At 39.9% G+C, this 26,082-nt stretch overlaps 1 protein-coding gene and 1 long non-coding RNA gene across 10 annotated transcripts in view; both read right to left on the bottom strand.

The window, feature by feature from the left end:
* AZI2 (5-azacytidine induced 2) overlaps positions 1-26,082 on the bottom strand; it is a 45,943-nt gene that overhangs the window by 5,525 nt on the left and 14,336 nt on the right. For 7 of the 9 annotated variants that reach the window (XM_073333388.1, XM_073333391.1, XM_073333390.1 and 4 more), the window contains 5 exons: positions 23,188-23,313; positions 22,725-22,824; positions 17,018-17,154; positions 8,863-8,924; positions 1,781-1,899 (listed from right to left, as the gene is read on the bottom strand). In XM_073333388.1, the coding sequence (XP_073189489.1) occupies positions 1,781-1,899; positions 8,863-8,924; positions 17,018-17,154; positions 22,725-22,824; positions 23,188-23,313 (544 nt within the window). Of the gene's footprint in view, positions 1-1,780; positions 1,900-7,926; positions 8,068-8,862; positions 8,925-17,017; positions 17,155-22,724; positions 22,825-23,187; positions 23,314-24,642; positions 25,541-26,082 lie in introns of those variants that run through there. The other 2 variants (XM_073333395.1, XM_073333394.1) reach the window with 2 other exon arrangements.
* On the bottom strand, positions 20,252-22,259 carry LOC140907442 (uncharacterized). The gene is made up of 2 exons (XR_012157499.1): positions 21,772-22,259; positions 20,252-21,723 (listed from the first exon to the last, which is right to left on the bottom strand). It is a non-coding gene; the product is annotated as an uncharacterized lncRNA (long non-coding RNA).

Below are 26,082 nucleotides of genomic sequence, written 5' to 3'. Positions count from 1 at the left end.
TTTTCAGTGGCACTCACACTGCCTGGGTCCTGGCCACCCTGCATTTTGATTTAATTTAAAATGTTTAAGAAGCTTCATTTAAAAAACCTTATTTACTTTACATACAACAATAGTTTAGTTATATATTATAGACTTATAGAAAGAGACCTTCTAAAAATGTTAAAATGTATTACTGGCACAGGAAACCTTAAAAGACTCAGCACACCACTTCTGAAAGGTTGCCGACCCCTGAACTAGATGCTTGTATGTGCCAATAAATGATTGTGGGCAAAGAAACCTACAAAATAAGCCTGGCAAAAATCCACACACCCCAGCAGACCAATTTATGTCGTCGTCTTCTATATCCCTTGAAGCACAACTCCACTACTGACTGCAGAAAATGCTGCTGCAATGAGTTTTCTGGTGGGGAAATGAATTGTTAGCACTTGTGCAGATGAGAGAGACAACAGCCACAGAACCACTACAGCAAAGCAAATGCATGCTTCTTTACGCTACCATCACACAACCCTGGCCAGAACAGACTTCTTAGGACTAGAGAATTATTCAGAGTCCACACAATCCTTGATTTCTCTTCTGAAATTGGATGTTAAATCTGTCAGTAGCGTACCTTTTCAATGTAGACAGACACTCATCCAGTGGGAACTGGACTGAAGCTACCAACTCATTTCGTAGACTACCTCAGATAGTGATCATCAGTCACAGAACAGGACTAAAGTCAAACTGGTGCCCTAGAGGTGAATCCCATTATCAATTCCTTGAGCCATCCAATTCTGTATTAGCAAAGTGTTCCTCTAATATTTAGCCTTTTGGATCGGTCATCTGAGCTCTCTGACCTGTTTATATCCTTTATCAAAGAAGTGCATCATCAGATGTCGTCACCAATCAAACATACTATAAACAAGTGACTGTTACTTATCCTATTTATTACCTACATTTGGAATTTCCTGCTCAGTGAAAAATAGAGATGCTGCTACTCACTAACCGAATGATCTCTTCTTTAGCTTTCTATCATTAGATCACAGGTGACAGTGCCAAATATCGGTCTTTTGTAAAACCCCTGCATTGGAAGGAAATATTACACACAAGAGTTGAAACAGAAATAATTTCAGTCAGCAACATATAAAATCTGCAGTAAACCCAGAGCAATGGAAATGACCAATTTTGTCAATTGTTTTTAAGAGGGTGGTGGAGGTAAACCAGTTTTCCAGCATCAATATTTTGATTACAGGGAATGTCATCATCTGGAGTTCTATTTCACTGGGAGACAAGTTTTCAGAATGTTTTCATCAGTAGTAAGAAAAATTATAGCTACATGGAAAGAGTTCAAAATCTGTTCCTGAATTTTAAAATGCTACCAAAATGTTTTCTATAGCTGATACTATTAAAGAGAATTCATTTGAAAAGTGAAATCTTTGTTTTGTTTTTTTAAAATATGAAGTAGTTGTGGTAAAAAGGTCAAATATGAGTAAACTTAACACCTCAGCCTTGTACACATCAGCGACACTTGACTGAGAAAAAAGCCACAAGGGGAACAGAATACAGTACTGAAGAAAAAAAAAAAACAACAACACATCAGCAACACCTTTATGTGTGAAGCTGACCAGTATGAGACAGAAGCCAAAGCAGTAAAGGGTTAGGCTGGAACTATAATACACTCTGGCTTATCAACTTCAATTGATGAGATTTAGATAAGATATGATAGCTAGTTTCTCTTTAAAATGGTGTAGCTTGGATCAGTGGTTTGTATTTGTAAGGCTTATTCCTGCAAACACTGACTTGCCTTTCTTGGTTGCAGTTGGGGTTTTCAATTTTCGTAGAACCTCAGTTTGCACTTCAGTCACCAGATGCAAGTTAGACATTTCCCTCTTCAGTTCCCAGTATGCTTGCTGCACATTTTCACTGAAAGACATTTTAAAAAGTTAAATTTCTGCTGCCCTTGCAACTGGTCTCCCTGACTCTACTGCAGTTCTTAAGAGTTACAAAGAAAATATTAACACTGAACAATGCCTTTTTTGCTTAATGAGTATATTCTCTTTTCAGTTTTACTAAAGAATCGTTTCAATCTGACATTGCCAGTGGACAATATAGCCAGTAAGGCAGAGGCCATCAGATTATGTGGCTCTTAATGCTGTGCATGCTAGTGCTTAAAAACACTGAACTAAAGAAATAATTCCAAAACTCTCCAAATGGCAAATTAAGATTAAGAATACTCTGCTAGTTTCACATCTGAAATTAAGTTTAATCCTGATGTAAAGCCAATACCCTCAAAAATATCCTAAGTACATATTTCAAATACACACACTGGATACTATGAAACAGATCTGGTAAAGAAATTAAATATGAATTGCTTTGTTTGTAATTTAGCAAATTGCCACACACAAACTAACATAATATTCCAGATCATGTTAATGGATCTACAGTATTAGTCTAAAACTAAGCATCTGATATTTCAAACTTGCTATTTTAGTCTTCACACCACTCAGTTTGCCACAGTGATTTCAGATTAATTAGGTACTTGATACCCAAATTGCTGAACACATGCCCAGGCCAAAATTAAAATAATGCTTTATGTCTGACTGGGCTGCCTCATGCTGTTGAGTGTAAATCAACGTGATCAGACAGTGTAAGTTATCAAGAACCAGTTCTCATTTTTGGTGGTGGACAGGGAAAGGAGTGGGGACGGGGGAGGGGTGGGAAATGTGGTGGGCAGAGCTGTTTTGTCCTCTAAATATTCTTGTTATTTAAGGCAGTTATTATCCATGACTTAAACAGGTAATCAGCAAGTCAAATTTTGCCAAGAAAGAATCAGAGAATGTCTAAGCAAAAATATATGATAAAGAGCTCTTTATTAATCTAAATTTAGCAGATTATTCAGTCTTCAGAGTATTTTTCTGATATTTAATAGATGCTTAAGAAGGTACACTTAGTGCCCCACTGTGAGCTGTAGCTCACGAAAGCTTATGCTAATACAGACTAACACTGCTGCTACTCTGAAACCTGTCATTATTTCAGAACATAATTCTATGAACCAGATTTTCAGAAATGCTTAGTACCCACAACTGTTTCTGTTTATGCAAGTACATGAAGACTATTTTCAGAGTGCTCAGTACCTTGCAGCTCCTATTGAAAACAATAAGAGCAGCTGAGAGCCAACCTGGTTTGAAAACCTACCCCTGTACTTTCAAATGCAATAATTAGATAGCATCATTCATGCTTCTACACATATTGAACAGCAACTGTATATCAACTACTGTTTTGAAAGACCTCCTGGAATATTTTAAAATATGCATGCACTGTTACCTTTGATATAGAGGCATTGGGCTACTACTGCTTTGACAGTCAACTGCTGGCCACAGAAAATCCACAGCTTTTTTTAAATTAAGAATCCTGCTCTAACAAAATCCTGGGATCACCACAAGTTGCTCAGAAAGGAAGCTACAGCATTAGTGTTTAAAACTTTCTTTCAGAACAGACTATGACCAGAAATACCACTTAACAGTAAATATACACCCAAGGCAAACTTTTTTCCCCAGAATTAATTGTATTATCATAGCATCTTGGAGTCCTTAGTCATGGACTGGGACCCCATTGTGCTATACAAGAATCCCCATTACACAGAATTTCTGAATCCACATTCAAAATTGCTTTATAGATGTGACAGCACAATAGTTTTCACTTCATTCCAGCTCTAAGATTGTTGGGTATCAGTGATATCAGTGGGTATGAAATGTTATCAACACATTTACACTGAGAGCAAAAAAGTGTATCCTAAATCTGTGGATATCTGCTGCGGAATCTGTGTGACACCTGAAAACTCAAACTAACTAACCAACCCAAGTAGTTTTTTTGTTTGGTTTGGTTTTTTTAAACAGAGGACAAATAATCGTATTTATGCTTCACTTATTCAGATGCTCTCAACTTTGAAAATGACTGGATCAACGCTCATTCTACCAAACAAGAACTATCCAGTATCCAAGTTACATAAAACTTAAAACCAGCTCCAGATCTGCCACAGACTAAGAGTAAAATGTTCAGAAGTGCCTAAACCCCATTTTCAAAAGTGATTTAAAAGCTTAAATCTCACTGAAAGTCAATGGGACTTATGAAGTGTCTATCACTTTTGAATATTTCACCTCATATGTACAATTTTCCTCCAGATGAGAATGTATGACATGAATCCTTGCATGTATTAGTTAACTATTTAAATTACTACAAACCTTTTCTTCATGGTTATTAAGTATTCTATATACCCAGATTGTAAATTGTAATTACAAAGTAACAGTGGCAGCTGTATTGATATACATAAACACACCTTTATTTTAATCTTCTCAGATCTGTTAATTATTTAGCACAGAGGTTCTCAAACTGGGGGTCGTGACCATTCAGCAGTTCACAAGGTTATTACATGGGGTGGGGGGAGTTGCAAGCGGTCAGCCTCCACCCCAAACACTGCTTGACCACCAGCATTTATAATACTGTTTATATATAAAAAGTTTAACTTATAAGGAGGGGGGATTGAACTCAGAGGCTTGCGGAACAAGTGCTTGCTGTGAAAGTACAAACGTTTGAGAACCACTGAGTTAGCATAAAAACATCTGATCCACTCACTACACATACATCCCTCTACTGCAACATTTTAAGAAATATGTTTACTGCAAACATTTGTGAAATACTACAGCTTATTTTACTAAAATATTCCTCTCACCAATAAAATCATCCACCACTATACAATCCTTTTACAGATACTACTTGGAAAGCTCTTAGCACCAACATAACTGTTTAAGTCTTCAGGAAACTGGATTTGCAAAACAGATACATTACAATCATAGAGATTTTACAAGCAGTTGACAAGTGTGAAATAATTACTTCACAAAAAATGAGTTAAGGGCATATGCCCTCCCCCAGTAAACAATAAGGTTGTTTGCTATAGTAAATGTTTCACACAGGAGCCTATCTAAGGGTGTGAAAAGACTGCTCTGTACAGTTCTGTACATTAATATGCATTACAAATAGTTAATTACAATATAAAACCACACTGTACATGTGCCAATTCCTGCGGAGGGCTGCTACCTGGAAGCTGCTTTTTAAAAAAAATTTACTCTACTAGACTGAAGAACAGATAACTACTTTATCTTGAGAACACTTGTGCTGTCAGACATGCAAGACTGACTATCCTGCTGCAATTGGAACCACAAGACAAAAAACAAACAACAACAAAAACCTGTCTGCTGTGTGACAAAGGTGAATAGCAGTAGTTCGGATATAGCCTGCCCTATATTATAGTCATAATAAAAATACTATTGAGTAAGTGAAAAGAACGCTGGTAACACTACTCATTCTTTAAAACGTGTGTCCTTCTCCTTCTCAACAGGCTAACCAAGACGACGCAATATGATCTATGACAATTTCTTATTAGTAAGTACTATTCTCCCCTCTTGTGGAAAACTACGTAAGTACACAATTTGCCTATGTCAGGATGAGAGGTACAAATAAGCTCACAAATTTATCGGTATAACCACTACATTCCTTTAAACCCAAATATTTTTTTTTTTAAAGTATTTTTCAACTCTCCCCCATACTGCACTCCCTGTAGTCAAGCAGGATAACAATGTATCGGATTACAATACACACATGATTACAGAGCAAAGATGTTTTGGGGCTATTCCAACAGGAAAAGCAGTTATTTGATTTGCCAACACTTTTCAAGAGGACTACTATGTGTTTTAGTCAAGTGAATAGAAGGAATAATTTGTAACATCTTCTTATTTCTTGTTTGTTGAAGGTAGGCAGCGCAGCACAGCACAGACCAGTGGAAGCAAGGTTAGGCTGGGTCACTGCATTCTCCACTTCTGCTTCCATCTTCTATGATGTCAGCCTGAAGATTTGTCAGTGTTATACATTATTTGAGAAAAGGGTAAATTGCAGCTGGGAGCACACTCACAAACAGCTGTTTCTGCAGTTCTGACCGAAAACCTTTGAGGTCTTCAAAAGCTCCAATACTACTAGCAGGACTCAACTCCTTCCTGTTAGCCGCTGAAAATTCCTTTTACCCTTCAAGCCTCTTCTAGTGTCTGTGAATCTCTCTGGGAAGTTGGAGAAGAGTTAATAGGAAAGCCAGGAACTATTTTAGTTGATGTCTTATGCCCTTGTTATCTACAGGTTGCAATGCACTATGGAGGGGCAAGCCACAAAGGTCAGTTAAGCTTCAGCCAATGCAAACTCCAGTGGGCCACATACTTAAGTGGAACAGGTCACCATCACTACATTGTGATCCATGAATTTTTGCTGGCTTCATCTCCTTCCTGGAATGATACAAGGTGTTCATCTTTTAAACCCTATATTACGTTGGAGTCTAGCTACCCAAGAATCTTCTACATACTTCGCTTGACTAGTGTTAAAAGATTTGAGAACTTCCAGATGTAAAACTCTGGCCTTAAGGGTGCTGCATGAGACTTACTTATTTTGCTCAAAAGCGTTTTACCTTTAAATAAAACTATGGAGATTAAGATCAAGTGGCAGGTTATGGTGGTTGATGGGGGTAGCTATTGTTGCTCCACAATATGCTCAGTTCTGGCTGATGTTTTCGTTTACATAACTTGCTTAGACAACAGTATTTTGCACATAATTGACATCACCACTAGAAGCATTTAGTTTACTCTTATCTCTGATCACAGATTCCTTTTCTCACCTTGAGATCATTGTGGTTTTTCAGGTGTTGTTCACTATCCTTTTCAATGGCACTGAACAAGCAGCTAAGTTCTCTAGCATGCTCATCTCCTGTTTGAATGCTCCTTTTCCAACCACTCCTTTTAAGGTTTCTGGTGGAGACTTTGCACCTTCCATAATAAAGCACCCCACAGCTGATTCCTTGATACTTTATTGTCTACCTTCACCACCACTTATATGTGGCTTCATGTAGTTATGGGTGTTGACTCATATTCCAATGTCATCTCACATCTGCTTGTCTTGAACGTCTTCTAACTACACCTGAATAAACCAAAAACTTAAGTACTTCTAGACAAAGCCCTAATCCCATTTTGTGACTCCACTACTATTCTCCTTAATTAAAAGGAAACATTGCTCCCAAGCCCAGAAATCTTGGCATCATCCCTGACACAAGACCTTTTCCCTCATCTCCAAGTCACTATTGCTATCTCCAAAATTCGTCTTTACTGCCATCTTGCCTCTACGGAATTCCTTTTTCTTGACTTGATCACATCTGTAACACTGTTGGCTTCCCTTGTCCTAGCATCTATGTCTATACATGGGGGAATTCTGCACCAAAAAATTAATTCTGCAACAAAAATATTTTAAAATGAAATTTGCAGAATTTGTCAAAACAACACAATATAATCACACCAGTTTCAATTATTTTTTGTCATTTATTTAAAAATACCTGTCAGCAAGTATGTCTAACAATACAGACAACAAAAGATTCAGGAAATGTTTTTTGAGAAATAGATTCCTTACTAGGCGTATTAATACAGAACTCTAAGTAATAATTCATTTAAAGTACAATACAGAACCGTATTGCCCACACTCCTCAGAAGCAGCGCAAAGGCTTGCGGGAGTCAGGGGTAACAGAGGAGCTAAGGGAGAGGGAAGTAATTGCTGGGAAGGAGCCTGGGTATGAACTTGGAGGGTTGTTGGGTATGGGTGTGAAAAGTATGGAACAGGGTTTTTTGTGGGGTGGGCAGTGGGGAAGGATTGTTAGAAAGCTTTCTGCATGAAGACCCTAGCTGACCCCTAGCCTCTCCCATTCAGTCAGGCACATCTGCCCCTGTCCTTATATGTCCCTGCATTCCCATGTGTCCTTGCGCCCTCTGTCCACATCTGTCCCTCCACCCCAACTCAGGCACATTCCCCACTCCTCTTCTGGATAAGCCCTTCACAAGCCTTTTATCTGATCACAGTCAAGGGCCTCACCCAGAACTTTTCCCAATCCTGGTGTCTCTCAGTCTAAGAAGACAGTCTTTTCTAGCAAGCTCTTCTTCTAGCCTATGCATCCAACCCTTCCTGGTCACATGCTTCCTCGAATCAGATGCTTCACCCGAGCACATCTTAGTCCTATGATTCAGAAGAAACCAGACAAAGGCAGAGCTGGGCCCACCGGATTTAAAAGGGCCAACTCACTCCATGAGCGTGTTCCATGTTGGCTACTCAACAGTGTACAAAAAGGAATCGAAACTCCTGGTCACTAAACTTAAAAGGAATCCAGATATACTATTAAGATGTAGAAAGCAGAACCATACATCCCATCCTCCACAACATTTACCCTTGAAGCCACTACCAAAGCAAACTCAAAAACACAATACACGTTTGCACAAAACTCCATAGACTTGCTACACTATCCCTCTCACATTATATTCTTATCCAATCCTCTACTTCCTCAAATCAACTTTTCATCTTGAATGTCTGTCTACTCAGTTTACTTTTGGGTGTTGGATCTCTAATTTGTACTAACCCACCTCTTTGAGACACATCCATTTCTCTTCCTGATTCTAGAGTGCTTTCATCCTTGACTGTAGTAAACTTTATTTATTTATTTATTTTAACTGCCTATTAAACTTGTGTGATCTGGAAACAATCCAGAAGATTTAGACAGTGTCTTCTCTGTCTTAGAGTTCACATAAGTAGATTTAACTTTCATCCTAGTTTATCAACATGAATAAAAATAATAAATTGTATTAAATATTAAGTGCATGTGAGTTGATAACTATTTATATAGCAAGCTACCTTGGTTGAGTTAGCATATTATTCAAATAAGTTCATGCACAGAACCATCTGCCACACCAGCTCAATGCATCATTTCTAACTCAACACTAACAAAATGAAACATAGGAGAACCACAAATCTTCATACCTCTGAATATTTTCTTTTTGGAGGAGGTCTCCATTTAACAGATTTAATTCCTGACCCTGGTCCTGAAAAGAAAAAAAAAAAAAAGCAAGCAAACAGTTACTTCTATTTAGTGTCCAAGACCTTTGTAACAAAAATCTAATCTTCTGAGCATGTGGGTCTTCAGTTTCATTAGTTGATGTACATTGGGAAGGGAAGAAGAGATTGATGTGCCATTTTACAACAGAAAAATTTGTAAAAATTCACAAGTTTCCTACATAAATTGTGGCTACCTGAATTAATGTGTGAACGAGAAGATCAACTGTGTTGAGAAAATGAGTGAAATGCAACAATACTATCCCTGCACTTTCTGAAACATTCAGTTATGAGGTCTAGAGATTTTCTAGTAAGAAGGCTCACACAAAATGCTCATCTATACAGAAAAAGGCAAATCCGGGCCTCATTAACGTCGTATCTGTGAGAACAAACCAACCACAAAATTGGTAACTAAATAGTCTGGGCTATACTTGCAGACACCACTTTTAAATATATCCAGCTTCCACAAGGCATGTAAACTCAAGCGTTTCAACCAGGCGATACTCCATCAGTTTTTGTAGATTAAAGTCAATGGGATTTGTACTCCCGTGTTACCTATGCACTTTGGAAAAATCCCACCATTAGGTACCTAAGTATTGGTTTATCTTTGGACATCTAGATTTGAAAATTCTGGCTTCTGTATAAAAAGTTCACAATAACTAATTTTAAAAAGTCTAGAGGACTTTTTTCTATTAACACTGAAGCAATTTTGGTTTTGTGTGACAAATTTTTTAAAAATAAAATACATTTAAAATAAAATGTTGCAGAAGATAATATACTTGCTGTAGTGTTTACAGTATCAGGGCCTTAATTTTTTAAGGAACTGTTTTTTGCTTATAGCAGTTTTGTAAAAGTAGGATACCCTACTCACAGTGGCATTAAAATCAGCATTTAAATTTTAGTTAATTATTAAATCTAATCTAGAATTAGAAGAGCAAAAAAATTTATATTAGATTCTGGTAAACATGCTATCAATTATCACTGTGGCTTTAACTGGACCCACTATTATTAGCAAAAAGAAAAGGAGTACTTGTGGCACCTTAGAGACTAACCATGCTCAAATAAATTGGTTAGTCTCTAAGGTGCCACAAGTACGCCTTTTCTTTTTGCAAATACAGACTAACAGGGCTGTTGCTCTGAAACCTGTCTATTATTAGCATAGCTTTTAGTTGATGCAGGATGAATATCCCATACACCTACCATGCAAAACTGAAACAAGAAAATCTAAATACTAAATATACTGAATACTAAAAATATAGAAAAGACAACCAGAATGTCATGATAGCAGCCATTTCTCTTTAATTCTAGGTTTTAAACTATGTTTGCTAAATTGGTCTTTGCCAGTTGAAATATTGAGAACGCTGTGGGATTTCTTAATACAATGTCATTTTCCTCTTCCTCCAAAGCTTTACTGCTCATGTGCAAGGTATTCAGTTTCTGTGCTATAAAAACAGCTACTGTAAATTAGTGTACACTAGTTTAAAATCTTGTTCATATGTGCTTCCCATCTTGATCTGTTAGTGGATTTGAGGGGAAGAAGTAGTTTCTTGTATTTCTTCTTCAAGACAAGTTACTGTAACAATTATTGATTCAGAGTTTTGTGTAGATGGTGCACCGAACTTACCCCCTAAGTCTGTTGGATCTCCCAGCATGCATCACACAAGCAATAAATCCCCGTATGTGAACAGACATTATTCAAACTAAATATCTCCAAAATTTTTTTGAGAACAAAACACTTGATTTTGTTTGCAATTTTTTAAATTCTTTAAAATTTATGAAGTTAGTCAGAAAAGGCACTTACAATAACTAGGTATAAACAAAAAACAAGAAGCACCTGCTACGGAGAGGAAAGTTAATGGTGAATAAACACTCAATTCAAGATAATCGATTCCCTTTAGCACCATCTAGTGGACAAAATATATATCAGCATGTAGATACTGAAGAAATAAAACACTTTCAGTAAGAAGAGCTCAAACGCTCTTAAAACATTAAACCATGTCATATTTGCACAAAGGTGACTGATGACAGCAATCAGTTGATCAGGCTGCCCAACAAAGTCCCCAAAGACTGATAGCCAGTATTTATGGTGTGTATCTTAAAGATTAAGCATTCATTTTTTTGTTAACAGCTACGGCGAACTTAATAGTGTTAATAAATACTAGAAAAAAAAAGAACTCACTCTACTCACAAAGATAGCATATCCTCTGTTTTAAGGAAAAAAGTCAAATCATTTCATCTGCCTCTTTGTTTTCCTTCTTTTTTAAAATTGTAGATGCATTTTAATTTAATATCTGCAGCATATAGCTGCATTTAGCAGATCAGTAGCTTAAATTTGAGAGCTCACTCATGACTGCAGTGTGCTACAAAATAGCGTCTTTATGAACAGGTATAAAAAACTGTGCAGAAGCAACCACATCCCTTCCACATGAGCTAAGTTTTAAAGACCAAGACAAAGAGTACCTTAATACACCTACAGCAAATGTTAAAAGTAATAATTAATAATTGTGCTCTCACAACACCAAAAGAAATCAGATTCTGGGCTCTGGTCTTAATTCTGGAGAAAAACCTCAAAGTGGTCTTTCAGCCCTCCTAAGAGGAAGGTATTAAGAGTATGAAAAATTGTTACAAGGAATTGAATGCTTCATGATACTTTCCTGATGAGATCAACTAAAGCTTCAGCGCCCTTTGGCTGTTTCTGGGATGGCCAGGCATAAAAACAAGGTCTAAATATTACCATTAGTTCCACAGATATTTCTAATACAGTCCTGTATAAAAAAAGATACTGGAAAGTCGTAGCTTTCAACCCAAGACCTAAAATGAGGCACAATACAGATGGAAGTTAAGGTGACGTAAACTTCTTTCCTTTAAGATGCACAAGCTGCTTTCTCATTTCATTAACAGGACTGCATTTCTGGAGTCATCTTCAAGGAAAAGAACATGAAGATAACAGCAAGCCTGTACTGAAGGTAATAGTTAAGAAATTATGCTTGCTGTCCCCCCCTTTGCTGGATGTGCACATGTCTGATATAAGTAGTTCAGGACAAGAAACTGGTCTTACTCCAAGAGAGTGTAAATATACAGAACTGTATAAAACAAACTTTTTAATAAATATAGTGCATTATGCACAAAAAACTACATTAAAAGAACATTCAAGGTTGCAAAAATCAAGCTCTCAAAAGTTAGGAAACAGCAGAATTAAGACTGCCTATGCAATCTTAATTCAGCCTCCTTATGCTTACGTGTCATGATACGGTCTTTAATTACATAATCACTTAGTATCTTTTCCACAGAGCCCCTGCCTGTGGATGACTATGGGTTGTATGGTGAAGGAGGCTGTTGTCTATGGGAACCCTGCCTCACAGAACTGGAAGCAGTACAGTGAATGAGGCAGGGGATTGCAGGAAGAGAAAAAACTGTCTCTTGGTTAAGGCAGTTGAATGCTGTCCTGGAGAAGTGGATTCTATCCTTGCCTTTGCCACAGAGTTCCTATGTAATGCTAGGAAAAAGTCACTTAAACCATGCTTTCCACAGGTGGCCACTAACTGTGTTCCTCATTTTTAGGGAGCCAAACTTGAGACTCCAGGGTCTGATTTGCTAAAGTGTGATGAACATGCACAACTGCAACCAAAGTTGATAGGAACAGTGCTTTGAATATATAAAATGCTAAATAACGTTAAGTACTTTGGAAAAAAAATATCAGGCCCTTGGCATCTCAAATTAGAACCCCAAATTAGTGGAAAATTTTGACCTTACTTTGTCTCAACTTCCCACATGTGAACTAGAGATACCACCATCCCCTCACTATACAGGGATGTTGTGAAGATAAATTCGTATTTGTGAAAAACTCAGATACAATAGTGATAAATACCATAGACCAGTGGTTTTCAAATTTTTTTTTTCTGGCGACCCAGTTGAAGAAAATCGATGCCCTCAACCCAATGGAGCTGGGTATGAGGGTTGGAGTGTAGGAACGGGCTCTAGGGTTTGGGGCAGGCTCAGGGCTGGGGATTGGGGTGCAGGTGCAGGCTTACCTCGGGCAGCTCTTGGTCAGCAGCGCAGCAGGGGTGCAGAGGCAGGCTTTTTGCCTGACCTGGCACCGCAGACAGTGCTGTGCCCCAGAAGCAGCCAGCAGCAGCTACAGCTCCTAGGCAGAGGTGTGCAAGTGGCTCCATGTGGCCCTTGCCCTTAGGCACCCCCTCCCCCGCCCCGCAGTTCCCATTGGCTGGGAGACTGTGCTCGGGGTGGGGGCAGCATGCAGAGCCCCGTGGCTCCCCCCCACCTAGGAGCCAGACCTACTGCTGTCCGCTTCTGGGGCACAGAATGGTGTCAGAACAGGTAGGGACTAGCCTGCCTTAGCCGGGCAACACCGCCTATGGGACTTTTAACGGCCCGGTTGGCTGTGCTGACCAGAGCCGCTGCAAACCAGCGCCTTACATTCCGCAATGTATTACTGGATCGCGACCTGCAGTTTTAAAACCACCGCCATAGACAAGCCCTTAAGGAAATTAATAATTCTGTCTTCAGAGCAGAGTTTGAATGGTGTGCAGTAAAACTGGGTATAGGGTCATGCAATAAAGTATTTTACTTCCTTAACCATGAGGCTGTCCTTTCTCTTCCTGCAATCCCTGCCTCATACACTATATACTTTGCAAATTCTGTGAAGCAGGGGTCCTACAGACAACAGCTTCTTTTACTGCACAGCTTTGATTCATCCACAGAGCAGCTACATTCTGTGTACTAAATGAAGCAGGGGTCCTGTGGGGGGGCAGGAGGGAAGGTAAAGCACCTTGTAATTAAGGACTATCGTAATTCATACATAGAAGGGGCCAAATTAAGGCTGCACAAGCAATCTTAATTCTGGCATTTCCTAACTTTTTGAGCGCTTAACTTTGCAACCTTAATAAAGTTCTTAAAGTAGTTTGAGTTTGTCACTTGGGTTGTTAAAATAGCAAATGAAAAGACATTCTATTTTGTGGCATCATATTAACATCTACATGATTCATCAGCAGGGTTGGAACCTTTAGATTCACTGCACAGCCTCTGCCTCGAACTATCACAGTAACTGATAGCAGTAATAAGTCGACAACCTCTCTGGACCAGCACTAGATGGGGATGAAACACGCATTTTGCCAGTGGATTTCACAGATATTTGCCAACAGAAGAGCAGAGAAATGATAAAAATCCTGGGTTTCTTTCCAGGCTCTGGAGAGGAGCAGGCTCTAGTAGGCAGACTTCTGCCAGGTCCCCCAACCATAAAACCTTCTGACCCATCTTCTCCCTCTCTCTTTCCCATTTCTGGCTCTTTGTCCCAGTCCCATTTTCCTTGAATACCGTGTCCCAGTCTCCACTATTCTAGCTTCTAATCTCAATCCCAATCTCCTTGCACTGCCAGTCCCAGTTCCCCCGCATCCCAGCTCCTCATTCAATCTGTCTCCCTCCACTGGTTCCCAGTCTCAGTCTCCTCATCCATTCTCAGTCTCCCACAATAGCCTCCCTATCTCCATGTCCTAGTCTCTCCCCTTCCCTGGCTTCTTGTTCTAGTCTCTTTGCCCAGAGAGTCCCAATCTCCCCCCTCATTACCAGTGCCTCATTCAATTCCAGTGTTCCTCCTCATGCCAACTGTATCCCACTTCACACACCTCATTTCCCTCATCAGCCTCTAGTCTCAGTTTCACCAGACTCCTTTTCCCAATTTGCCCCTTTCCTGCCCCCTTGGTCCAGTGTTTGTCCCCTCTGCATAAGGATCAGGTGGTTTCCTACTTCAGTCTGCATACATGTCAAAAAGGGTAATTGAGAACACAGGAGAAACAGGCTCCTGGTCTCAGAGTTCAAGTCCCGGACCCACCAGGCCGAGAGCATGTGGGTGCAGCTACCTTAAGGAAAGTCTAGCTTTACCCCTTTAGCTCTGGGTTGATGCATGCTCAGTAGTTCTGAGGGAACTGTGCATACACAGTCTGGTCAGCACCAGGAGCTGAGAGACACTCAGGCATGCCCAGTGCAATCAGAATCTTTGGGAATTTTGCTGCTAATAAATCTTCAGAAGTTTCCGACAGGTTCAGTCACAGAGAACACCTTGGGACAGTCACCTGATGTGCTGAAGTTACCTCTGAGCCAGTTTTCCCTGCCAGCTTGGGACTCCAGAACCCTGCCTTGTTGGGCCAGACATGCTAGCCTGCTGCAACACAGACTCAGGTCTGGTCCACACCCCTAAAGCTGCAGACTTTAATCAAAAACGTCTCAGCAGGTCACCTATCTCCAGCACCCAGACACCCAGTTACCAATGGGATCCAAACCCCAAATAAATCATTTTATTTTGTATAAAGCCTATACAGGGTAAACTCATAAATTGTCCACCCTCTATAACACTGATAGAGAGATATGCACAGCTGTTTGCTTTCCCAGGTATTAATCACTTACTCTGGGTTTACTAATAATAAAATCACTTTTAAGTATAAAAAGTAGGATTTAAGTGGTTCCAAGTAATAACAGACAGAGCAAAGTAAGTCACAAAGCAAAATAAAGCAAAAATATGCAAGTCTAAGCCTAATATGTTAAGAAACTGTTTTCAAGTAAAATCTCACCCTCAGATGTTCCAATAAGCTGCTTTCACAGACTAGACTCCCTCCTAGTCTGGGCCCAATCCTTTCCCCTGGTACAGTCCTTGATAGTTCCAGCAGACATTTTAGGTGGAAAGCAGGGGTGCTCTCATGACTGGCCACCCCCTTTGTTCTGTTCCACCCCCTTTTATAGTTTTAGCACAAGGTGGGAATCTTTTGTCTCTCTAGGTCCCCACCCCTCCTTCTAAATGGAAGAGGACCAGATTTAAGATGGATTCCAGTATCATGTGACATGGTCACATGTGCTGTGAGACCTCATTCTTCATTGCCCACAGGAAGGCTTGCAGGTAAATAAACCCATTCACAACCAATTGTCCTAGTCAATGGGAGCCATCAAGATTCTAAGCCACCATTAATGGCCCACACTTTGCATAATTACAAAAGGACCTCAGAGTTATACTTCATATTTCTAGCTTCAGATACAAGAAAGATACATGCATACAAATAGGATGAACACACTTAGAAGATTATAAGCTTTGTAATACCTTAAAAGAGGCCTTTTGCCTAAAGCAGAGTTTCTCAAACTGAGAGTTGGGACCCCTCAGGGGTTATTACATTGGGGTGGGAGGGTGTCATGAACTGTCAGCCTCCACCCTAAACCCTGCTTTGCACCCAACATTTCTAATGGTGTTAAATATATTTTTAAAAGTGTTTTTAATTTATGGGGGGGGGGTCCGCACTCAAACTTGCTAGGTGAAAGGGGTCACCAGTACAAAAGTTTGAGAACTACTGGCCTAAAGCATATTCTAGTTACATTATAGTCACATTTATACGCATATTTTAATAAAGCATATGGAGTGCAACATCACAGTCTCTACGAGCAAGTGCAAACTGCAATATTTCAAAGGCTCTGAAGCTTATTTGGGTGGATTTTTATAGGAACAGCACAGCACATCCCCGATACAAGGCCACTGCTCTGCCAAGTTTCAAGTCCTTACATTAAGCATGTGGATGATAGAAATGTTCAAATAAAAGTCATCAGTTTTTGTGTTTTGTTTTAAAGATGGGGAAAAAAACATTCTTCTCTAGCTTTGTTGTCTGAAACAACTGACCTGTACTGGATGAAGTTTAAAAAAAAAAAAAAAGCCCGCAACCTGAGGCAGATACTGGGCGTGGAAAATTTCAGCTCATATGATTGAGGTTTCTCAAAATTATAAGCAACTAAAACAGGGTCTTATAATCAGGTTTTGGGCAACCTTAACAACTGGCAGTCCTACCAGCCCTGCACATAATTGAGTATTATTTACAAGAGATAAATAATTTCATGGGAAGAGAATTAGTTTTACTATGAAGAAAAAGGTTTTCATTTTTCAGTTATATATATTGTAAATATGCAACTCTTTCATATATAATTTTTTTTTCTTCATGTGAACAAAAGAATTGGGGTAAATGTCAAAGTTCAATATTATATATTCATTTTAATTTCACAAGTCTATTAATGTTTCAATTCCATAATTCAACAGTACCTTCTGCAGTTCTTTTCTGAGACCGTTGCATTCTTTTTTCAGCTTTTCTAGTTCCTGTTCCAGACTGTGCACTTTCAGGTCACTATTCAGCTTCTCTATTTCCCAGCTAGATGGAGTAGAGTTTAGATTCCTCATCACTACAAAAAGATAAGCAACAGACTGATTTCCACTCCCATTATAAGGTTTCAGAGTTAGACATCATGTCATGGCTCATGATGAGTATCTGTACCAGACAAAATAAAAAGGACTCAGATTCAGTTTGTTTTAATCAATAAAGTTAATTTAAAAATATTTAGTATCACTATTTTTAATAAAGCAAGACATTGTCAAATATATGTAATATGGAGTTACTTACCATCCAATATTTCAGATCTCCTTTCCTAAGCACTTTTTTTTTTTTTAAACTAGTCTTCCTTGTACAAAGATCACATTCAGGAAGTGAAAGCAATAGGTTTCCCAATGGTTATTTATCAAGAGAGCTAACAGAAACTTGTTGACAGCTGTAGCTCACGAAAGCTCATGCTCAAATAAATTGGTTAGTCTCTAAGGTGCCACAAGTCCTCCTTTTCTTTTTGCGAATACAGACTAACACGGCTGTTCCTCTGAAACCTGTCAAAAAATAGATTGTCCCTTTAATGAACATAGCCCCGTTTTTCTTTTACATAAGTTCTACAAAGCATATCGTAAAATGCCTCAATACAAAAACAGGATTGAAGGAAGGGGAAAAAAACCCACCACACCACAAACACCTGAAAACAGATTTAATACTGGGAAGTGATCAGATCCAGATGTAGAGCTACTCAAGCTGATGCATGCCCAACTTGCATGCGTAGTAAAATATTGCTCCTTTTTCTCAAGCTAGGTTTACTAGAAGTTTTTCCTAATTATGCCTAACAGGAAGTTTCAAATAGAAGTGCACAATAAACTACCATGCAATAAGGTTAGCTAAAGAACCCTGAGTCATAGTTGCCTCTTATTTAGAAAAACAAGCAAACAAATATCCAGAGGTGGCCTAGACATACAAATAAGACTAATATGTAAAGCTTTTTTATCCCAAGTAGAGATCATCCTAATATCAATGTAGGAGGTGGGGAAAAAAAAAGTTTTCCATAGCATACAGGCTCTCACTGCAAGATTAGCTATCTGAATAAGTTAACACTGATCCAAACTCAAGATAAATTGAATGATTTAGTTTTTAAATGAATTATCATACAGCGTATGTGATAGGATGTTCACTGCACACCAGTCCAAAAGGGGTTAAGGCAGGCAAGATGGGCCAATTAGCTACAGTAGGTTGCTCCTGAGGGGGAGACAGGGATCAACGATGCTTAATTAAGGATGAAGTTCACCCAGGCAGGAACAGACAGGGCTTCAGAAGCAGAAACCAGGAGAAGGCTGCAGTGGGAAGCAGTCTGCGGTCACTCCCTGATAAGAGAGAGGTGTGTTGGAGATGATAGGGTCTGGCAAGAGGAGGCCTGGGAATGGAGGAAGCTCAGACAGGTGGTAAACCCAGAGGTGCCAGAGGATAGTAGGTCAGAGTCCAGGGAAGTAGGAAACAGATCTGGGGGTACGCAGACCTTATCAAGTCCCTGGGATGGAACCTAGAGTAGATGGTGGACCCAGGTTCCCCTTCCAGCCACTGTGCAAGTGGCACTGTGTATGGAAGGAGAATGGAGTACTGCCCACAATGGCAGAGGGACAGCTAGTCCTGAGAGACTGACATATCCTGGAAGGGAAGGACTATAGTGACTTGTCTGCAGGGCCAAGTCACAAAAGTACCTAACAACTACGTAGAGTCCTGAAGGGTCAATGGGCTGAGCCACTGCAAGAGGGAGCATCCGTCCGGTCAGTGGCGAGCTACTCCCCAGATGAGCCACAAGGAGTGAACCCTGTTACAGTGCAATATAAAAATAATCCACATTGAGACCCATTCTACACTTGAAACACTGACTGACATAGCTATGGCACTCAGGGGTGTGAAAAATCCACACCCCTGTGTGCAATAGCTATGGCTACCTAACCCCCAGTGTAGCTGCAGCTAGGTCAATAGAAGAATACCTCCCTCAACCTTGCTACCATTAGTCAGGGAGGTGGTGTTTCTGTAGCAATAGAAAAACCCCTCCTGTTGTTGTAGGTGGTGTCTTTATTCTGGGGTTATGCCAGCATAGCTATGGCACCGTAGCTATGCTGCTATAGTCCCCATAAATATAGATATGGCTTTCGTAAACATCTCTCTTAGGGAATTATAGTTGAAATCCCATCCTAAGCACCACTTAAAAAAAATACTCCAAAATGTTTTTGATTCCCCATAGAAGGGAGCATGATTCAAATATGGAAGAATGGAGCATTCCCTCATTTCATATTATATATATGCCATTTGTACTTTGATATACAGTAGAACCTCAAAGATACAAACACCAAAGTTACAGATTGACCAGTCAACCAGACACCATATGAAACTGAAAGTAACCAATCAGGTAGCAGCAGAGGACCCCCCCCCCCCAAAAAAAACAACCAGTACTGTGACTTTATTGCATCTTAGAGGTAGGCACATCTGGGCTGCCTGTACCCACCCTACCCCCACACGCAGGGTAGCCACTTACAGTTAGCTAGGAGGTGAAGACACTGGGACTGCCAGCCCAAGGCAGCCAGAATCAGCAGAATAGGAGCAGGGTTGGGGATCTGCGCAGCTTTCACCCCTCCCATCTCCGGCCGGGAGGGGGAGGCGCTGTTTTCACACACACACACACACACACACACACACACCCCACCCCACCCCTGCCGGGAGGTGGACAAGCTTGCATGCTCATGCCAGGGGCTGAGTAGGGAGCTCAGCTGTTTACGAAGCCTGGCGTGTCAGCTGCTGGACCTGGAGCCCGAACTGCGCTTTGTTGAGAGTTACGGACAGCCTCCATTCTTGAGGTGTTCTTAATTCTGAAGTTCTACCGTAAGCCTTTCAAATGTTTGAACAGGATACATCTTTCTATATCGCCAACTTCTCATCCACTCAGCCCTTTTCTTCCTTTCTTCCATGGACATGGTTGTTTCTCTCCAAGCATTGCTCTCCTCCACCTTTATGTCTTTTGCCCCTCTTTCACATCAAAGTCCAGCCTGGCAAGGCTTACCCCCAACATCCACCTCCTCCACTCCTGCTGCAAACCATGTCTGGAATAAATCCCATCACCAGGTTGACTTCATCCTGTACAAATTCAATCTCTCCTTTTAGTTCTCCCATATTCCTAACGAAACAACTCTACCTCTCCAACTTAACTGAATCCCATGCCCACATTCTCAGATAGCTTTGACTCACTCCTCAAATCCTTCCTTCCACCAGCCTCCACTTCTTCCTCTGCACAGGATCTCACAAATTTCTTTCAAGAGAAAACTGACAAAATATAATGTAGCCTTTCCCCTCCCCTTCGCCTCCTACAGCTCTCTACTTCAGCAGTCAAATGCAGAAGATTCTCATCTTCTCTCCTCTAACCCAACCACTTCCCCCAGTGACCCTCTCCCTTCTGCTCTTATCCCCTCCTATACTCTTCTCAACTTCTTCTGGCTCTTTCCCCTCATAATACAAGCACACATTTGTCCCTCCAACCTTAAAAATCCCACCTTTGACTCCACTTGCCTCTCCAACTACCACTATGTTTTACCACTGCTGTCTGGAATTCCTCTCCTCCAATTCCATCCTAGACTTTGTCCAATCCAGCTTTCAACCCTTTACGCTTCTACCCCACTCCCCTGAAACCAACATCTCTAATATCCTCTTCCTTGCCAAGTCTCAGAAGCAGCACTGCATCCTCATTCTCTTTGACCTGTGAGTGCCTTTGATACCATTGACCATGCTCTTCTTGAAATCTTGCCCTCCTTTAGCTTCTGTGAGGTTGTCCTCTCCTGGTCTCTTCCTACCTCTCTAATTGTTCCTTCAGTGGATCCTCCTCATCCATCCACCAACACTTTGTGGGGGTTCCACAGGGCTCTGTCCTTGGTCTCCCTTCTCCACCTTATCTTTAGGGTAATCTCATCCACCAACACAAATTCAACTACCATCTCTATGCAGACGATTCACAGATTTACCTCTCTATTCCAGACCTGCCTCCTTGTTATCAAAATAAAAATCTTGGCCTGAAATCTCGTTGTGGAGGTCTAACCATCAGCTCAAGCTCAGCAAGACTAAAACATAGGTTAGTCTCTCCAATCCCCACATAAAAAAGCAGACTCCCTGCTACCTCCTTTCTTGATCATTCAGGACAACACTATCACCATTCAGGCCTGAACTTGGAAGTCATCTTTGACTCTGACCCATCTCCAGATCTTCATATCCAGGCTATGTGTAAGTCTTGCTAATTCTTTCTGCATAACATCTCTAAGTTATGGCCCTTCATACTGACCCACTCAGCTGAAACTCATCTTGTCTTGATTATTGCAACAATCCTTTCTCTGGCCTTGACAAATGCAATCTTGTCTCAATCCGTATAGAATGCTGCTACATAGATCATTTTCCAAGACCATCACTCTGACCAGGTCTCCGCTCTCTTTGATTCCTCCACTGGTTTCCCTTCTGTACTGCACCAAACCTAAGACACTTGTCTTCACTGTCAAGATCCTTCACAATCTATCCCCACCCAACCTTTCCTCTGTCATTCAGTACCAAGAGGTCGAGTCCAGCCTTCGATCGGCCCAGGAGGTTAGCCTCCAATCACGTACTTGCTGCAAAATTTAACAATCTACTTGTTAAATTTTGCAGCAAGTACCTTCCTGCTTTCTCCCATGCTGCGGAGAAACTCCCCACAAACATGCGCAAGGTTATCTCATTATCCTCTTTCATATCTCTTCTTAAATCTCTCCTTTGCCATTATGTCTATTAAAAACTAAACAGTTATGCAGTATTTATCTGCCACTGATTTGTTAAACCTGATGTTTTTTTATTCTTTGTAAATAAGTTAGAACAATGGAGGAGGTGAAAAAAAAAGTTTGTCAGCCTCAACTCTTTCACACAAATGACTTACAGTACAACAATCCAACATGAAAATAAACTGATGACCATGTACAGAGACACAATATGCTAACCCAAAGTTCCTCCACTATTATAGTGCACTGCAATCTAACACATCAAGCCACCACTATGGAGTGTTTAAGCTCTGAAGAGTCTGCATTGCATATGCTGAGGCACTTAGTTACAGTTTTCAGAGTAGCAGCCGTGTTAGTCTGTATCCGCAAAAAGAAAAAGGAGTATTTGTGGCACCTTAAAGACTAACAAAATTTATTTGAGCACAAGCTTTCGTGAGCTACAGCATCCAATGAAGTGAGCTGTAGCTCACGAAAGCTTATGCTCAAATAAATTTTGTTAGTCTCTAAGGTGCCACAAGTCCTCCTTTTCTTTTCAGTTCCAGTTGTATGCTAAGACATTGGGCTTGTCTACACAGTGTGTCAGCCTGCACTACAGCACTAAATTCTAGTGCTCATTAGTGTGCTGCACACTAACTGGCCCAACGTGGATCCTGATGGTGTGCATTAAAAGTTCCCTAGTGCATGTTAATGTAGTTTCAAATGGGACGACATTAATACGCACTAGGAAACATTTACCGCATGCCAGCAGGATCCACACCAGACAGTGAGGAACAATCCTGTGCACACTAGAATTTATACCTCTCTGCTGCTGGCTAAAATACCGTGTAGGCAAGCAAATAGTGACAAAACTGAATACCTTGTTGGGTTTCCACTTCAGTTCTCAGTTGTAGGAGTTCCACTTCTTTAGACTGCAACTGCTCACTCAAGATTTTCAAGGACTCTGTATTCTCTTTTATCTAGTTTAAGAAAAAATTTGTCAGGGAACTTTCTGCAGTTTGCTAGTTATAATGCTAACTCTTATTTACAACACTATATTTAAAGTTCCTGCATTCTTTTGGTGATTAGCCGCAATATTAAACTAGATCATCAATAACAATGGCCCTCAGCTAGAGGCATTGTTTAAGAACTTTATCTTATTCCTATCCAAAACACCATCAAAATGTATTTAATACATATGTTCACTTGTTTAGATTTTTAAAGCAATACAGGTCTTTAGTGAGTAAAATAAATTCAAGAACTCCCTCTTTATTATAAATTTACTCTATAATATACTTGCATGATGTGCACCTGTTTTTGCATAATGAATTAAATGGACATACCGTTTTATCCAGTTTGCCTTTCAGATTATCTCTGTCGATGCAGGCCTCTCGATAGGCTTGATAGGCCTTGTTTACTTGCTCACGTCCAACTGAGCTGGTTTCTTCTTCCGAACGGGAGCCAAGGAGCTGTGTTTAGTAGGCGAAAGAAATAATCCTCACCTTTTATATTTGAAATAGCTTTTAAACAGTCAGTGGTGTCTGCTTATCAAATTATTGATATTTTACAGCCAGCAACTGTAAACTTAGTTTTCCAGAATATGAAACTGCCATTAATTCATGTCAACACATGTACATTTATATGCACTGAAATTTTGAGAGAGCAATAATAAAAATTAACTTTGACTTCTGCAGTCTTTTCCTAGTCAACACTACCAATGGAAGGAAGAAAAAGAAAAAATGAACATGCGCAAGTCTGAATCCCCACTCTGGAGGATGGTCTTGAATTCAGCTCTCCCCACTTCTCCTGGATGAGCATCCTAACCACCAGGCAATTGGCTATTATAGGATGGGTTGCTCTCAGTCTCTCCTGTTGTGAATCCACATCTCCTTGCACCTCGATGAGCGAATTAATCACCAAGAGAGAGTCATTCACCCTCTTGCTTCAGCCCAAAGAATATTTAAGTATTTATAAACAATGGAACAGCTTCAACAGGAAAGACTGAGAGTAACCCACCCCACATTAGCCCACTGCCTGGGGGTTAGGAGGTTTACCTGGCTGGGGGGTGGCAGAGTTGAATTCAGTTCAAGTAGCTGCTCTAGAGTGGGATTCAAGCATGGGTCTCCCACATCTCAGGCAACTGCCCTAATCACTGGGCTAACGGTTATAAAAGAGGACGGCTGGACAGACTCAGACACACGTGTGCACGTACACAAGAAGCCCAAGCAGAGTTAATCTATTCTATAACATACAGAAGAGGCTGCTGTGGAGGCAAGAGACAAACATTCATTATATGCTCATTAGGCACCATTAAGTCCTCAGAGGATTTAGGAAACTCAAGGAGTGGTATGTCTTTTTCTTCCAATATTGGAGAGCATGGACGATGCACTCTTTGTCTTCTTCTACCTGGGGTGCTGCTGGCCCCAAACGAATTTTTCCAATTTGCTGACAAATTACAAATCTTTTCAGAAACAAAAAGTGAGTATTTTTTCTGATTTTTTTTGTTTTCAAACTAAAAAAAGAAAAATCATTTGCCCAGTTCTAGTTATATGAGCCATAACGTCTTTACAGTATAAATTAGACAAAATGAAGTTCAGTAAACACCAATTGGATGCCTTACACAAGGACTTCATTGCTTTATCTTTTACTCACATGTACAACCCAATGCTTAATCCCTTCATATCTTACATTTTTAATGACTTGTAAGCCACCTCTTCTAGTCAAATAGTACTTCAAAAACTGTTAATGCAAATGCCTAAAACTAGGTTGTGAGCATGCATTTAGTTTCACAATCCTACCTTAAGCATATCCAGCTGATTTTCGTGTGTGTGCGTGCACGCATGTGCATGTACACAAGAAGCCCAAGCAGAGTTAATCTATTCTATAACATACAGAAGAGGCTGCTGTGGAGGCAAGAGACAAAGCACTTCAGGGGGCAGTAGCCTCTTCTGCAAATGCAGAGAGAATATTTTCTCCATTTCAGTTTATTCAACTAGTTTGGCTCAAATGACAAGTTCATTCTATGTTTAAAAAAAATGGGAGTTGAAACCAAGATTTCCTACTTTCTCTTCTATCAATTTATTAATAAAAAACTAGCTAAAAGGATGAAATCAACTAATTCTAAAATCTTCAAGGACGTTGTGACCAGAAATAATCAGTTCAAGTCAGTAACTACAGATAATATTGCCTTTGTTTAATAAATCACTTAGTTTTAAATGCAGAACATGTATCTAGTGCATTAAAGTAATTTCATTTAATTAAAATAAATTTAAAATGCTGTTTCTATGCAATTTAATTGAATTTCCATTTAAGTAGAGCCTAACACAAATCATAAGTAAAAAATGAAGGATGATCTAGTAAATGAACACATCATTCACCATTATCTAATAAAAATGTAAAAATTAAGAATTTGTAGCACTTAACTCACATTTATTCAATTACACTATATCTATACACCTTTATTTAGGTATCCTCCTGCTTAGCAAGAAGCACCAAGTTTAGTGTAAATGTGATATTTGGTGGATAACCATTAAAATACGTTGATTTGCGACTAGTGAATATCAAATCATAATTAAAATCAGTGATTTAAATCAATCTACCTTGCCTCCCTATAATGAATCAGCACCACTATGGCTACCTTGTCAGTTTGACAGTGGACTCAGGTGGTACACACAATATTTAACATGACAGAGCTATTGGTACCTTCTAATATACGTGGACAAGACTGCATGCCCACAATGGCTGGCACCCAGGTACTATAATTAAAAAAAAACAAAACCCAAAATCAGTGAATTAGGTATGCATGTGCACTCAAGATTAAACTGTGAATATGGATAGTTTTGATCCTGCAGGTTGCTAGGTAGATGCAGAACTTGCTCGAAGGGGAATTGTGCACGCATGCACACATACTAAAGAAATGCCCAGCACCTCACAGAAAACAGTTATACATACACTGTTATATCATGTTTTCAGAGTTGCACATGGGCTTAGTGCCCTTAAAACCCTTTTATGAACAATCAAGTCTGTTTTTGAAAATGTAGCGTTTTATGGATTACTACAATAGTTTGTTTCATGAAAAGTGATGGCACACAAGATAAAAGAAAAGGAGGACTTGTGGCACCTTAGAGACTAACAAATTTGAGCATAAGCTTTCGTGAGCTACAGCTTTATCGAATGCATTCAGTAGCTCATGAAAGCTTATGCTCAAATAAATGTGTTAGTCTCTAAGGTGCCACAAG

Source organism: Lepidochelys kempii, chromosome 2, assembly GCF_965140265.1.
Source record: "Lepidochelys kempii isolate rLepKem1 chromosome 2, rLepKem1.hap2, whole genome shotgun sequence".
Taxonomy (NCBI): domain Eukaryota; kingdom Metazoa; phylum Chordata; order Testudines; family Cheloniidae; genus Lepidochelys; species Lepidochelys kempii.
This window is presented reverse-complemented; position numbering and strand designations above follow the sequence as displayed.